Consider the following 14,631-nt stretch of genomic DNA (forward strand, 5'->3'; position numbering starts at 1 on the left):
CGTTTGAAATCATCTAAAGTAGAAAATGCCACGTGAATTAGTAGATCTGAAGTAAGGTATGTGGTAAGACATGGTTGCTCAGTTTTATAGCAGTCTTGAGGAGGATTAAGAGAAGTGAAAACGGAGAGTTTAGGTGATTTAAAAAGGGGAGAGAGAAGGAAGCTGTGAGAAATGGAGAGTGAGAGAAGACGACTGGTGATATGGAGAGGGATAGTGATGGTGTTTCGCTGGAGTTTGCTCCACGGTTCAGGGAGGACCTCTGTCTCTGCCAGTGCCTCTTAATCCATCACACCTCCTGCGGTCCTGGATCCGACACACTCCAGCGTCTTCCCAACCCGCTGACGAATTCATGCTCAGCTCTGTCATGCATGTGTGCCCACTGCTCCTGGCCTTCTCTTATCCCTGTTTTCACTCTTTTTTTCTTTCTCCGAGTGAATGTCAGGGCTATCAGCACTGCCTCGGGCAAGATGGACAGACACTGTTTTACAGTGTTTTTATACATGCTCCACATCTAGACTTGTTCTTTCTCTCAACACTGAGAGGCTTTTCTCCTTCCCTTTTCATGTTTTGCCTGCCAGTGTCTCCTGCAGCAAGCTTACATATTTTCAGTGTTCTTGCCCTTAATTCCTGCTACAAATCCAGAATCTCTCATAACGAATATTTGGGATATCTTCCTTTTTTATGATCCATGTGCATGTACTTATTTGACAGGATGTGCACCTCCAGCCATCTGTCTGCGAGTTTTAGAAATGAGGGCCGGCTACTTTACTTGATCAATCTTGCTAACCCCCCAGATGGATCTGCACATACTGCCTAAGCTTTTTATGAAATCTGACGTTATAATGAACAGGCTTGATTAACCCTCTGTCAGACTGCTCACCAGAGCTGGAGGAAAGAGAATTGTGGTGGTGGTGATAGAAGAACATGGCCTGGCTCTAAGCTGTAGAAAGATGAGTTAGCATGTGGGCATTTGATTTCCGTTCAGAAATGCGTCACACATACGTTGAAGTCTGCAGCACTTTGTCACTTAACCTCAGTTTTCTGGCAGGTTTTCAGTGTTTGTAGTCTGTCCCTCTCAACTCTGCAGCCCGTCTGTGTACCTCACAGGTTTGCTCTGTGCCTGTTGTTGCACAAGGTGACCCTCTAAACACTCCAGGATCCCTGCTGTGATTCTGGCTTTTCTTTGTAGCGGCCAAATTACGCACCTCCACCCCCTGTCCACCTGGTGGCGATGTCTCAGCACCTTGCCACCTGTTTCTCTGAGGGAGAGGATAGTAGGTAACTTAATATTTTTGACATTTCCATTTTATTTTCCATGTAAAGGGAATTAAGATAGTGACAGGCTAATTGTGTATTGATGTGTGTTTGTGTGCTTGCATGTAGAATGTGTTTTTCCTTTTCTTTTGTATAATGAATATATTTTCTGTTTTTGAGACTCTGCGATAGCTGTAATGAATTCCAGAAGGCTTTTTGTTGTTTTGTTCTGTCACTCCTATTTCACAGTAGACCAGGTTGCTTGAAGTCCCTGCCATATGGTCATACTGAACCAAACTTAACCTTTTCATACAAAAACATTGCTATAACTGTACATAACTTATGTAACCACAATAGGATCCGTTTATCTTTAGAATGGCAATATATTGTAAAGTTAGAGTAGGTGACATTAGATTATGTTGGAACAAGTATTAATTTTAGAATATGAACACCGCCTACACTTTTGTTCATAATCCAAAAACTCGTGGTGATGGTAAATGTAGATTGTAATTTTTCAACAGCGACATTTTATATGTAGGGATAGTAAAGCTAAATATTTTTTTTCTGCATGTGTTTTTGCTACTATTTAGCCATGACAGCAGAAGCAGCATAAAGAGAAAATGTGCAGTGCAGCAGAGGTCCCTGGCTGTAACTATCAGTTAATTAGGTGAAGTATTACACTGAAACAGGTACCCTACTGGACTGCCAAGAATGTTATGTTAGGACGACGGGCTCTGTAGCCACAGTCACCGGCGTAATTGCAAATTATTGATCTGTGAAGATATTATAGGCCGATGATCCAACCTGCTGAATATTATACAGGTTCACCTCCTGCAGCTCCCACCATGGTATGAATATGTTACCTCTTAGGTGCCATGTGGTATTTGCAACCGGGATGTTAGAATCAGATTTTTGGGTCTTGTGGGTTATAAGGCAAAACCTCCATTGACCGGTTTTGTTTTGACAAAGCCTGCAGGTACTAGATCGGATTAGAATCTCAGGATTTTGGAGACCAAGTCAACACTGTGTCATGTTTGTTGACTCTTTTTTTTTCTGTCTGTCTGTGTGGTATGGTGCATTGTACTGCAGGCCGTTGCCAGTGACATTTCTATGGGAATGTGATCATTTGCAAGGATGTTTAGGGGGTGCCTCATGTCAAATAACATCCAAGTAAATATCAGGATCTGAAGTTTCCCAGAACATTACACTTTCAGTGGTTTTAGCATTATGGCTGTTCAGTGTAATTGAGGAAACAATATGAGCAAATGTTCGTTGTCAAAGATGTTTTTCGTTTGAGTTTTATAGTTGGTCTAAAAGAACACAATCTGGGAGAAGTCAGGCTAACAATTCAGAGAAAATTACAACTGATGTATGCTCTGTCAGCCCAGCAGCTTAACAATGTGCACTCTCCAGCATTTCTATGCATGAGCTTCTTCTTTCGGCTGCTCCCTTTAGGAGTCACTGCGGTGGTTCATCTGCCTCCATCTCACCCTATCCCGAGCATCCTCCTCTGTCACATCAACCTTCTGAATATCCTCCTTGACCACATCCATGAATCTTCTCTGTCGTCTCCTACCTGGCAGCTCCATATTCAACATCTTTCAGCTCCTTTCCTTAGTGTCCAGCCTCACATAGAAATCACTACACACCTTTTCTTTTCTCTTTTGCCACCTAGCCTCCCAATGCTCTGTCTACTTTACTCATCCTCCTGACTATCCCTCTTGTTTCTTTGCTAACCCTTTTGAATGCTTTCCTGTACCTCCTCATTCAAACCCAACTCTCCTTTTCTCTGTCCACAGGGTACACCTTATTAGCAAATTACCTTACCACTTCAGCTGTACTTTCCCAGTCCTCCCTACCTTTTGTCACCCTATGTTCCTGCCTCTTCCTGAAATACGTGTTCACCTCATCCATCCTTTTCGCTGCCATCTGTACTTTGCTTTTCTCTTTTTAACACTATATCTATCTAACACCACCTCATCACACCTGTTCCTTTTTACTTGCATTTCTTCATCGAAGAACATTCAGCATCAACGCTTCAATTTCCACCTTCAAACTCATGATCCTGGCTGATATTCTCCTCACCTCTACAACATTGTTCACATTATCCAGTTCTCTTCCTATCTACACCATGGTTGTTAACCTGTGCACCAACAGATCCTGCACGGAGATCTTATTGGTGATCTACACGTTTTATCTGGCAAACCCAAGCAAGTCCAGTTAAATGATTGGAAATGTTTTAAATATCAAATGTCTGGAAAACTTGGCATTTCTTTGATACTGTTAAGATTTTTTTTTTAGAAGGGCCAATAAATCTTTTAACCTGCAATGAAGTAAAGATAACACTCCAACAGCTAGACATATTAAAAGTAAACAAGCTAAATATGCATTGTTCTCACTGACACTGAGGTTGGGTTGGGAAGGCTGTGCAAGCGATGTGCATCACCAGCTATTCAGATTGTCACAAGCACAGATGGAAAAACAAATGAACAGAAATGTGTCCTCGAGTGTAAATATGCATTGTAAGCTCTTCACGATATCAGATTTGCAGATGGAGGTAACATATGCGCAGAATATGCTATCACCACGTAAAATGTACAGATGGAGTGAATATCGCAGCACAGGAATTATTACACCATGAGCCGAGTGTCATGTATTGACTTAGTGTGTAACATGTTAGTGATGCGGTACCGGTATACCGTGGGGCTGTAACAGCCTGGACAGCTGGTGGCCTCTAGCTCTCATCCCGATGGCAGAGGCAGACGCAGCATCACCTCGCTTACCTCTTGTTTATGCAGAAGAAGTTGAATCTATCTGTCTTTTGGTTTGTCAGAGTCTCTTCCCTGGCGTGTGGAAGTATGTGACAGAGAGATGGAGAGAGATGGTGACTGGACTGGTAGAGTGAGAGCAGACTGTCTTTCTGTAATGAATATAAATGGGCTCCAGGTCTCACTCTCCTCATCTGGCCTACCTTTCTGAAAGCAGCCATGGGATGAGAATGTGGGTTTAGGTTGGCCCATCCTCCTTTACTCCTTTTGCTACACAGGCACATCTTCTGCATTATACATGCAGAAAACAGAAGATCAAACTTGTTTTGTGCCATGCTGTCATTTGAACGGGGCATCTTGAACACAATCTTCTGCAAGGTAAAAGGTAAAAAATGACGACATGCCCTAAGGAAGCACACAAGTTACACTTATAACCCAACATAGCACTGAATTCTGATCTGAAGGGTACATTTATTCTGCTTATGTAGTGTGTAAACTATTTCTTTTTCTAATTATTCACTGTCTGTAGTCCTGAAATGTAAAAAACGGAGGAAATTCTAATGTCAAAGAGCTGATAAATTGTTGTATATCATTTAAGATTAAGTGTGTGTTGAGAGACATTAAGTGTAAGCATGTGGAGAGACATAAACCATTTTGACACTTATGTGAATGTAAAGTAAGAACATTTGTTAAAACATGACTTCTTGAAGTGAACCATAGGTTAAAAAATGAATGGTTGCGAGAGGTTTTACTGCTGAGGTTGTTGTGCAGAAAATCAAGAATGATGTGTCTTGTCAGTCAAGATGTTGTGATAGTGACATTTTCAATAAAGATGTGCAAAAACTGATGTTGAAGGACAGGAGTGCAGAACATTTTCTCTTTTCTACCGTGCACGTTCTGTTTTTGATTAAACTGTAATTATTGTAAGTGCAGAATGGGTTAAAACCAGAGTGGCAACATCCAAGACTATAATAAGGCTCATGCAGAAGTGCCAGAAACGGTTCCTCATTTCCAGTTACTCAAATGATGACAAATTGCTCTGAAGATGAGTCCCCATGGACTTCTATGCTGAAATGCCCAGCAGAAATGACAATTTTTGCAACAGCTGTTCGGGGGCAAACTTTTAAATAACTCCCCTGTACACATTTTTGTGAACATTTAACCTTTAGCATTATTTTGTCATGACTAACAGTCGCCTAGCGTTAGCAGGCTTCTGTGACTGTGCGATGTAGTCCATCAGTCCATCGCAGCACTGTTAACCAGGCTCTGTAGTTTTATCGCCTGGGGCGATCGTGGCTCAAGAGTTCGCCTTGTAATCGGAAGGTTGCCGGTTCGAGCCCCGGCTTGGACAGTCTCGGTCGTTGTGTCCTTGGGCAAGACACTTCACCCGTTGCCTACTGGTGGTGGTCAGAGGGCCTGGTGGCGCCAGTGTTCGGCAGCCTCGCCTCTGTCAGTGCGCCCCAGGGTGGCTGTGGCTACAATGTAGCTGCCATCACCAGTGTGTGAATGGGTGGATGACTGGATATGTAAAGCGCTTTGGGGTCCTTAGGGACTAGTAAAATATATAAATACAGGCCATTTACCATTTACCATTTATCTTGTAATTTAACAGTTACAAAAACACCCCAAACAAACAAAAAAGGAGAGCCAATGCCACAATGCTAAAACTGAGTCTTCGAAATGGCAGTTTACAAACCAAGTGGTGACATCTTTGTGACTCAATTCATTTTTATATGGCCTGTAAATTGGATTTGAAAACCATGCAGAAAATACTTTGGTGAACATGTGACATTAGTTTTTCAGATTTAAAAATAGAACCTCTTACTTTAGTGGTGTTCAATACAACAATAGCCCTCAAAAATTGCAGTGGTAAAGAAGGACAGGTCATTTAGTCTTCACAATGCAGTGTCCCTAGCACAGCGTTTGTATGCTTTTGTTACAGAATAGCAAACTGTTGTCTAGTTCTTTAGTTTGCTGTATTTGCAGGCAGAGAAATTTTGATGTGTATTCTGCAGAATCTGAACTTGTTTGTTGTCCTTCTGCATTGCTCTCTCTCTTTCTAAGCACTTCTTATCCTCATCCTAATTTTCACTGCTTTTTATCCAACCTTGGAAGTGCTGATGGCTACCAAGTAGCTGCAAAAAGTTCTTCAGTCCTTATCTGAACCACAGCACCTTGATTACCTCTCTCCTTTGTCTTTTAATTGCCTTTGGGAGAGCACAGTCTTTGTGCCTGCCATACACTGTAATGTGACAATATTTATTTTCCCTACATCATATGCATTATCACCTATTAGCCATTCCTCTCGTTCACACCGTCATCTTCAGATTCCTGTGACAAATGAACTGTCTGAAGACATTTCTCCTGAGGGAGTCCTATGATTAGCACGCATCTCCTCTGTCTCTCAGTTGTTATTGTTGCTTTTCTCCTACTGCTTTGCTCTTGATGTTTGTCATGAAAAACAAGGGAAAAAAAAACATCCCAAGCTTTTTTCTGGTTAAGTGTCATCTGGGTGTATTTAGAAAGCTGTGAGGCTGTTAGCAGTGCTGCCAGTGTTGTCATGTTTTCTTAAATTGATTTCCTGTGATTACCAGGCATTCATGGTGCTCTTTAAGGGACATGATACAAGAAAGCCACTTGGTAAATCGTGTCTTGAATACACTGCGATACAATACCAGAATGATGACACGAGGAAACACACACGCATGTAAAAAATCACCCTCGCTCACTCGTATAGACTGTAATTAATTGCCAGGAAGTCTCAGGTAATTTAAATTGCAAATGAGTACAGCTTTTTTCTCCCGACTTTTTTTTTGATTAATATTTTATTGTTTTACTGAGCGAAAATGCCACCAGTGTTTTCATCAGATACAAGTGGCACAAAAGAAGAAAAGGGGGCACTGAATTGAGATGATCAGATTCAGGCGTTAGCTCTAAACATTAATTAAGTTGTCTGGTTCTAGAGCCGGTGAGGTCCGCGTGTCGCCTCTTCTGTTTCCAATCCACTCACCAAGAGACAGAGGTTCCTCTTACTTTTTACCCCTTTCCTTCCCTTTTTTTTTTGTCTCTCTGGATTCTTGGTCCAGTACTGTTTCTGCCAAGTTTTCTTAGGTCCTAAACTTCTCTTTCAATCAGACACTAATTAAGCAATGGAGTGGAAGGGTTTCTCTGGCAGGAGATCAGGGGGACTTGCAGGTTGAGTGAGAAAAGCCAGATCTTGAGACCTTGATGACTTAGGTATGAAATTTGTGGAGAGGAACTTGAAAGGAGCGTAAGGGAATGAGACGAGAGGAAATGAGAGATTTAGACAGCAGAGAAATTACACTTTGAAACCAAACCGCGCATATTCCTTTTTATTTTTCAGTAAGATGTTCAGGCATTTGAGACTGCTTGTATAGAACGGACCAAAAATTAGAATAGGAAAATAATGAGGAAACTCCACTTTGCTTCAAATGGAAGCGGAGAGGTGATGTAGCCATTCCAGTCTAAATCTGTACCGCAGTATTCTGGAATAAAAACAGCCTTGGAACAGGTGCTTATCAAACAAAACTTTGACCTTTTCTTAGTCGTTTGAAAGTAAAGTGTGACCTTGTGTGTGTTGTGAGTACAGACTGGCTGCTTGAGATGAAAGTCTTAAGTCCTGCCCTTCGCTTACAGCCACAGCGGATGGGTGCAGCCTGGCTGGAATCACATGGCTGGCGCAGCACTCTGTTCATCTCAAAGCAAAACAAAGACGAAACCATGCGCAGATAAAGGAAGGCTTCCCTTAGTGAAGCCGAGTGCACGCTGCTGGTGTGCTTTGACTGCCAAAGACTCTTTTAAAACAAATAAATCCAGAGCCATTGCTTCCTACTTACTGGGAAATACCACTCAATTAGACCAAACATTTAATTAAGAATTGGCGTGACATGTACAAAGAGAGGCACACACACACACGGGATGCACAAGGTCACAGATTTCTTAGTTATTGGTTTTGTTGCTTTAAAAGTCAAACTGTTTTAATGGCTGTATTTCTGTGACACTACAGGGAGCCTGTAGCTATTTTAGAGTCTGTTGTACTGAATTCAACTTTCTGCTGTTCTTTGTATGGCAGGGGTTTAAGAGGCAGCCAGCTTGACTGATTATTGGACCTTTCCTCCCTCATACACCTCATACCACCTCATCCCACATCTGGCTGCTGCCACTGCCCAACGCGGTGCTCTCAGCATCAATGCTGGCAATGTCCAGAGTACCAAGTCCCCCACCACCGGCAGAAATGTCCAGCAGTCCTGTGGCTGAGAGCTGGTGTTATACTCAGGTGAGTAATGCATGACTTTTTATATTTTGTGTTTCACTTTTTCACTTCCTTGTGTTTTACTAAACTGAACTGTAATCAGGCCAGAATGCATCTTAAAATGTTATAGTTAGATTGTCACTTAAGTGGTAACCACTAACCAGTGCCATTAACCAGTCTCCTGTGTCTCCTGTCCTTTTGCCCGGAAATTAATCACACAATGCTGAAGGATGTCTCAATTCCTAAAATGCATCTGAAGTGAAAATTATCTGTGTGTGTGTGTGATTTAACAAAATAAGTATATCTGGTCACATTGCACCACGTTTTTAATTTAATAAAAAGTAGACTTAATAAATAATATTTTGCTGATTTGCAAAACCGTTGACCATCTGAGATGAAACAAATACAGCTGTAGTAAAAGCAATTTATGACACACCTGTGGCAATAGTTGTTTTCGCTAGAAATCCATTTTAAATGAGGCTCTGAAGCAGTGATTTTTAATTTTGTTCAACACCTGTTGCCTCAGCTCTTCTCTCCTCATATCTCTTTATCACCTCCTTCATTTGATACTCTGGTAAAATGCGAGAAAAGGAAATGAAGATGTACAAACTGAGAAATAAGAAATGGGGTATATTTTACTGGACTACTTTTGTAACCATAATTCTAATTTCACCCCGTGTAAATGCTGAGGTTATTTAATTTGTGGTCTTTAAAGATGTTAGAGGATTTATAAGATTTTGTCTTGAACCAGCCCGAACTCACTTCGGCAAGCTTCCTCGTAATGTCTTTAAGTAGTTATAAGGAATAGTTCTTCAGGAAATTCCTGACATCTTCTTTGGATGTCATCTGCCTTTTGCTCACTTCTGTCCAGATGAACTGTTTAGATAATTTTGAAGTCCAGTCTCTGGGGATGTGAATCCATGCCTTGATAGTTGTGTGTTCCATTGTGTGTTCTTCCATCCAGGTGCTTTTTTTGTTTTGTTGTTGCATTGGCAGTGTTTTTGGAATCATTGTTATGCTGAAAAATGAAGCTGTTGCCAATCAGACAGTTTCCAGATGGTATTGCATGATGAATCAAAATCTGACAGTATTTTCTTTTTTCATTATTCCGTCGTTTTTGACGAGATCACTGGCTGAAACGCAGCACCAAAGGATGACTCTGTGTTGTTGTGTTGTACCTCTCCTCTGACTTCTTTAATACATTTTGAAAACGATTTGATATCAAAATTAGAAATTTGGATTTAGCACTCATTAAGACTTTTTGCTACTGATTTTCAACCCAGTTCTTGTGTAATTTGGCAAACCTCAGCTTTTTCTTCTCATTTCGCTTCCTTAAAAATGGCTTTCTGACAGCCACATTTGCACTGAGACCGTTTCTGATAAGGGTTCAGCAAACAGTAGATCAATCAACTGATGGACCAAATACATTTCTGAGGTCCTGTGTCTGGTCTTTGCTGAATAACATGACTTTTAGTTATTGTTATTATAACCCCATTAGATGGGCAGGCAACACGGACAAGCTGCTTTTTTTTTTTAATGTGATAACATAACGAGGTAGCATAGGAGTCTTGGTACCAATAGGTGTATCTGCTAAAATTCTCAGACAGGTTTGAATCCCGGTGACCTTTATCTTAAGGTCACAGGGCAAATTCTGAATGTAGTCACTTTTGAAATCGATACTATAGGTGTATCCTCTAGCAGGCTGAGGGTTAGCACTGGTGGCTGCAAGTGGTTTTTAGACCGGCCACTTTTATGGCCAATAGCTCTTTGGGAATCACCTTGGTGTTGCAAAAACACTATATTATGCCTGTAAAACAATGTTTGTTTGTTTTTTGCTGCATTTCTTACAGGTTAAACTTGACTGACCTGACCGTTTGCTACAGAGCACCTTTAAAAACCTTTTGTTGCCATTTTTCCTGTTATGTGTAGATACAACACTGCTTTATCCCTTTTGTTAAGTTCCCTTTTTATGCTTGAATGAGTCAAGTTAAGTGACTTACTAAACAAACAAACCAAAAAAAAATGCTGGTGAAAATGTTCATATTTTCTGGTCTGAAAATAAGTTAAAAAACAGCTAATTTTTAAATGAAACTATGATTAACCAGCCAGGAGAACTACTGCTCAAGACCACTTTAAAAATTACAAGAACGTTTGGTTCCTTGGAGGCAAAATATAACAAATTGAGGCCTGACTCAAGACTTTTGCACAGTACCAATGGATTTAGCAAAATAATCTGATTCTACTCCAGAAGAACTCTGAATTGAGTAATTTGGTAATTACTTGGTAATCAGTCCCTTTCGTTGGATGCTTTCATGCAGTCAGGAGGATGAGATGCTCTTTTTTTCTGCCCGTAGATTATCAAATGTCAGTTTGATTCATGCAAGCAAAATTATCTTAATCATTTATAAAGTACAATCTTTGCTTTAGAATTGGCTATGCACAGTCTGACAAATTGCTTCAAGCTTCTTCAAACATTGTTGGTTTGTTGGTAAGAGATTTTTGTTGCCTGCTTCTTATTTCTGCTTGAGGCTAGAGGCTCAAGGCTATTTTAGCAGTTACTACTATAATTTACACCCAGATTTCCAGATAAACTGTCAGACGTTGACCTATATTGCGGGTGAACTAGGTTCTGTGTTTTAACAAGGTGGCGATATCGCTGTTTCTGCTGCATCAATTTTGAATGTTAAAAAAGTTCTCTAAACTTACAAGGTGCAGTGTTAAATTGGAGGAGTTGTTCAGCCATAAAGGTGTTCTTGAACAGTGTTACACAATATGCATCTTTTGCTTTAATCAGCCTGGTGCAGCTTTGGCTAATCTTTAATGGTGAATCTTTTTTTTACTTTTTTGGTATTTGTGCAATATTAAATCTAGCTTGCTGATATACTTTTTCCCTGGCTGGCTTCTACATTACCAGCCAAACTTTTTTTTAAAATAAAAATTGATGTCATTTTACATTTTTTCTTTGTTTAATGGTTATCTGCTCTATGAAATTGTATTTGTTATAGTTATTGCAGTGTAGGCTTTACTAGCTCAGATAACACTTTCCTGTTAAGAGCAAAGGTAGATAAAGTATGTCATTGATGATGTCTGTTTTTTCATCTCTGCTACGTCCTTGCAAAATTGTTTTTTTTTTTTTTTTTTGCTACTTTTCCATTATCCTTTCTTCTTTCCCTTCGTTTGTTGTCAGTGTTTATTAAGATGAAAGGCAGTTTTGATGTGCGGTTTTGAAGTCCAAGCTGACCAAAGACCACTTACCCATATAGAATAGATAAATATATAAAAAAGGAGATCTGGTTTCAGCCGATCCTGTGCTTTTTCTATGCAGATCAAAGTGGTGAAGTTCTCCTACATGTGGACCATCAACAACTTCAGCTTCTGTCGTGAGGAGATGGGAGAGGTCATCAAAAGCTCCACTTTTTCCTCAGGAGCCAATGACAAACTCAAATGGTTAGTAAAGTCTCATCATTCTAGCTATCGCATATAAAGTACAGCATTCCTGCTCTAAGAGTGCTTTTGGAGAATGTCCTTTCAAGAAGTCGTCTTAAGGATTTTCAACTTATGCACCTTTGAAAGGTAGATCTACGTGATCCACATGCTTCTACACGTGGAGTATCAATCATTGCTCTGTGCCTTTAACGTGTCTGTGTTTGCAGTGTTTATTAGCATATGTTTTGAAATTAAAATTAACCTTCTTGCATGACACCTTAGTATGCATGAATTGATCTGAGGTTAAACCCACATTTACATTGGATTACTTTACTCTGAGATGAGGGGACTTTGCTCTGAGATGAGCACCCTCCTGCTTGTCGTGTTTTAAAATTATAGGTTGAGTATGTGTAGCTCACACCTCCCATCTTTCCTTGAAACATCTTGGCAACTCCCCAGGAAGAACTGAGGGATGTGGAGGATGTGGCTAGGTACACAGAAAATTGCTCTATAATTCTTCGTCCGCTATTATTCACAGTCTGACCAGGGGAAAATGGATAGTTGTATGCTGAATTTTCCAGATCGTAGCTTTGGACTTTGTTTGATTCCTGCAAAGTGTGGCAAAAAATGTTCAAAGAAAAAACTGTTATGTTTAAGGTGCTACAGTGCTTATCCTTCCTTGTCAAGACTAAGTTTTTGAAGGCAGTAATATGATTTGATTTTGTACTAGTTTGCCCTGAAATGACTTGACAGACTTATTCCATCCGGTGTTGGAAATGTACCTAATTGCTGAGAGTGCTGCTGTACAAACCGGTAGATGGCTGAACTGATGAGTACTTTTTGGATCCACATCATCAAAGATTTGTGTTAAGTATGACATGCCAGTGATTTCATTTCCACATAAGTCAGGGTCACTGATTTAAAATCTCATGCATTTATGTAGCGGCCAAAGATATTTTAGGGAGATGAAGGTAATGATTATGTCCTGGGATAAAACAATGCAGTAGTCACATTGGGTTACGTAAGTTGCTTGTTTAAATTGGATGCAAACTGTGTCATGTTAAAGAATGATGACTTAATTAGTCTTGTGTTTCCGGGTGAACGATTCTGTTATTTATTTATTTTTATTTTAACCGTCTGTAGCATAACTCTTTTTCAGTTGCATCTTTCTCCAGCGCACTGCACTGCAGATCAGCCCCCCAAGTTGTACAATAAAAACTAGAGACAAACATAAATGAATTAATAAAAACTTGTTAAGAATTCAGGCCAGGTTTGCTACATTATAGAACAAAACAATGAAAATGTATGAAATGGCTATTCTGTAGTATATTACCATAACTAAAAATCTAATTTTCAGTTCATTTTACCTTATAATACTTTTTAAGTAGAGGTTATTTAATTTGAAAAATGTAAGACTTACTTGGCATCTGACTATGACGTGATGCCAGGATTATTACAGTAATTCATATGATGTCGTAAAATATTATTGTCTAAAATAATTTCCAGAATTACAGTTTCCAGGTGCTTAACAGTCCATATGGCCATGGTAAAGTGTTTGATGCTACTTAAACTGTAACAGGCTGTGCAACAAACAATCCATATGTTGCAAACACAAAGCAATGATTCTTTTGTGAAACTGGTTTCTGTTGCATTGCTGAGGGCCCTTTTTTCCCTGTGATTTATTTTAGATTTCTGATGTTTATTTATAGTTCTTGCTGTTTCAGATTGAAATATTAGGAAAGCTCAGACTCTTTGCTCTTTGCTCAACTACGTTGTACCACTACTGACTATAAAACTCTGCTGGATTTACCCTCATTTCAATTTGGCCGATTCCAGTCTGCTTGTGAAATTCGGCAGCGCCTATAACACTACTTTTTCGAGGATACTCTTGCTGTTCAGACCAATTTCACGTCTGTGAAAGATTCTGGATCTTCAACTTGCATTTGTTTTTGTGGAAGAGGAGAATCGAAAGGATCTAGATCTGGCAAGTATGGCGGGTGATGAGTGATGACTGTGCTTGTGTGGTCAAAGTTCAGTTTGTGTGCATTGGTGTACAATTGACACGCACCACAGGTCATGAGTTTGCACTGGATGCTCTCCCTCAGGCTCCTTATTCAATTACTGCTGAAGCCCTCAACAGTCGGTCTGATCTTGGGTTAAATGTCCCCCTAAAAAAAACCCCAAAAAACAAAAACCCCAAACCACCCAAATGCGCGGGGGGAGGGAAACCCCCCAAAATAAACAAAAAAAAAAAAAAAAACAAAACCCAAAGAGCTTACTGCTGATCACGGATCTCACCATGGACACTGTGTACTTCTACTGAAAATGGCTCTTATTAGTAGTGACAATCCTTGACATAAAGGTTGGGTCATCTTGACACAGAAGTCTGCACAAGTTTGAGATCAAAGGTGGAACTCTTGATGCACACGTGTGAGGTGTTGGAACATGACTTTTCAGGTGCATTGTAATAAAAGTAGCTTTGCTGGAAGCAAAGAACAACAAGAAGACTTTGAGGGGAGATTGGGAGTGTTAGAATCAGGTGTTGTTTATTGGGTTTTTGTGAGTACAGTGAAACTTTATATTGGTTTTGCTTCCTACTTCCTACCCTTTTAATGACTATATCTTCCACTTTAATGCATACCGTGGTTAATTAGTGACTAGGAAATATATTAAATCCTATGTATTTTATTTATTCACAAGTGTCATAATGTCAAAATATGTTTTTAGCTTATCTGATGAATGTATGCCGTGACAGCGCCTCTGGAGATTTGTCGGTCTTCCCATACAGCCACATGTCACAAGAATCGCTACTCCTCCTGGTCAGAATCTAATCAAACATAGACACGGTGATCACCTAACAGGTCTTCATCCAAACCGTGCTTGGCATTTTACCTGCAATAACCTGCAAAT

General features: G+C 40.0%; 1 protein-coding gene across 3 annotated transcripts in view; it reads left to right on the plus strand.

Moving 5' to 3' along the window:
• Positions 1 to 14,631, plus strand: part of spop (speckle type BTB/POZ protein) — a 116,502-nt gene that overhangs the window by 40,576 nt on the left and 61,295 nt on the right. For all 3 annotated transcript variants that reach the window (XM_085158240.1, XM_085158242.1, XM_085158241.1), the window contains exons 3-4: positions 8,116 to 8,319; positions 11,621 to 11,742. In XM_085158240.1, coding sequence (XP_085014366.1) covers positions 8,233 to 8,319; positions 11,621 to 11,742 — 209 coding nt within the window. In that variant the 5' untranslated portion in view covers positions 8,116 to 8,232. The remainder of the gene's footprint in view (positions 1 to 8,115; positions 8,320 to 11,620; positions 11,743 to 14,631) is intronic.

The sequence above is a fragment of the Neolamprologus multifasciatus genome, chromosome 4, assembly GCF_963576455.1.
Source record: "Neolamprologus multifasciatus chromosome 4, fNeoMul1.2, whole genome shotgun sequence".
In the NCBI taxonomy this organism is placed as follows: domain Eukaryota; kingdom Metazoa; phylum Chordata; class Actinopteri; order Cichliformes; family Cichlidae; genus Neolamprologus; species Neolamprologus multifasciatus.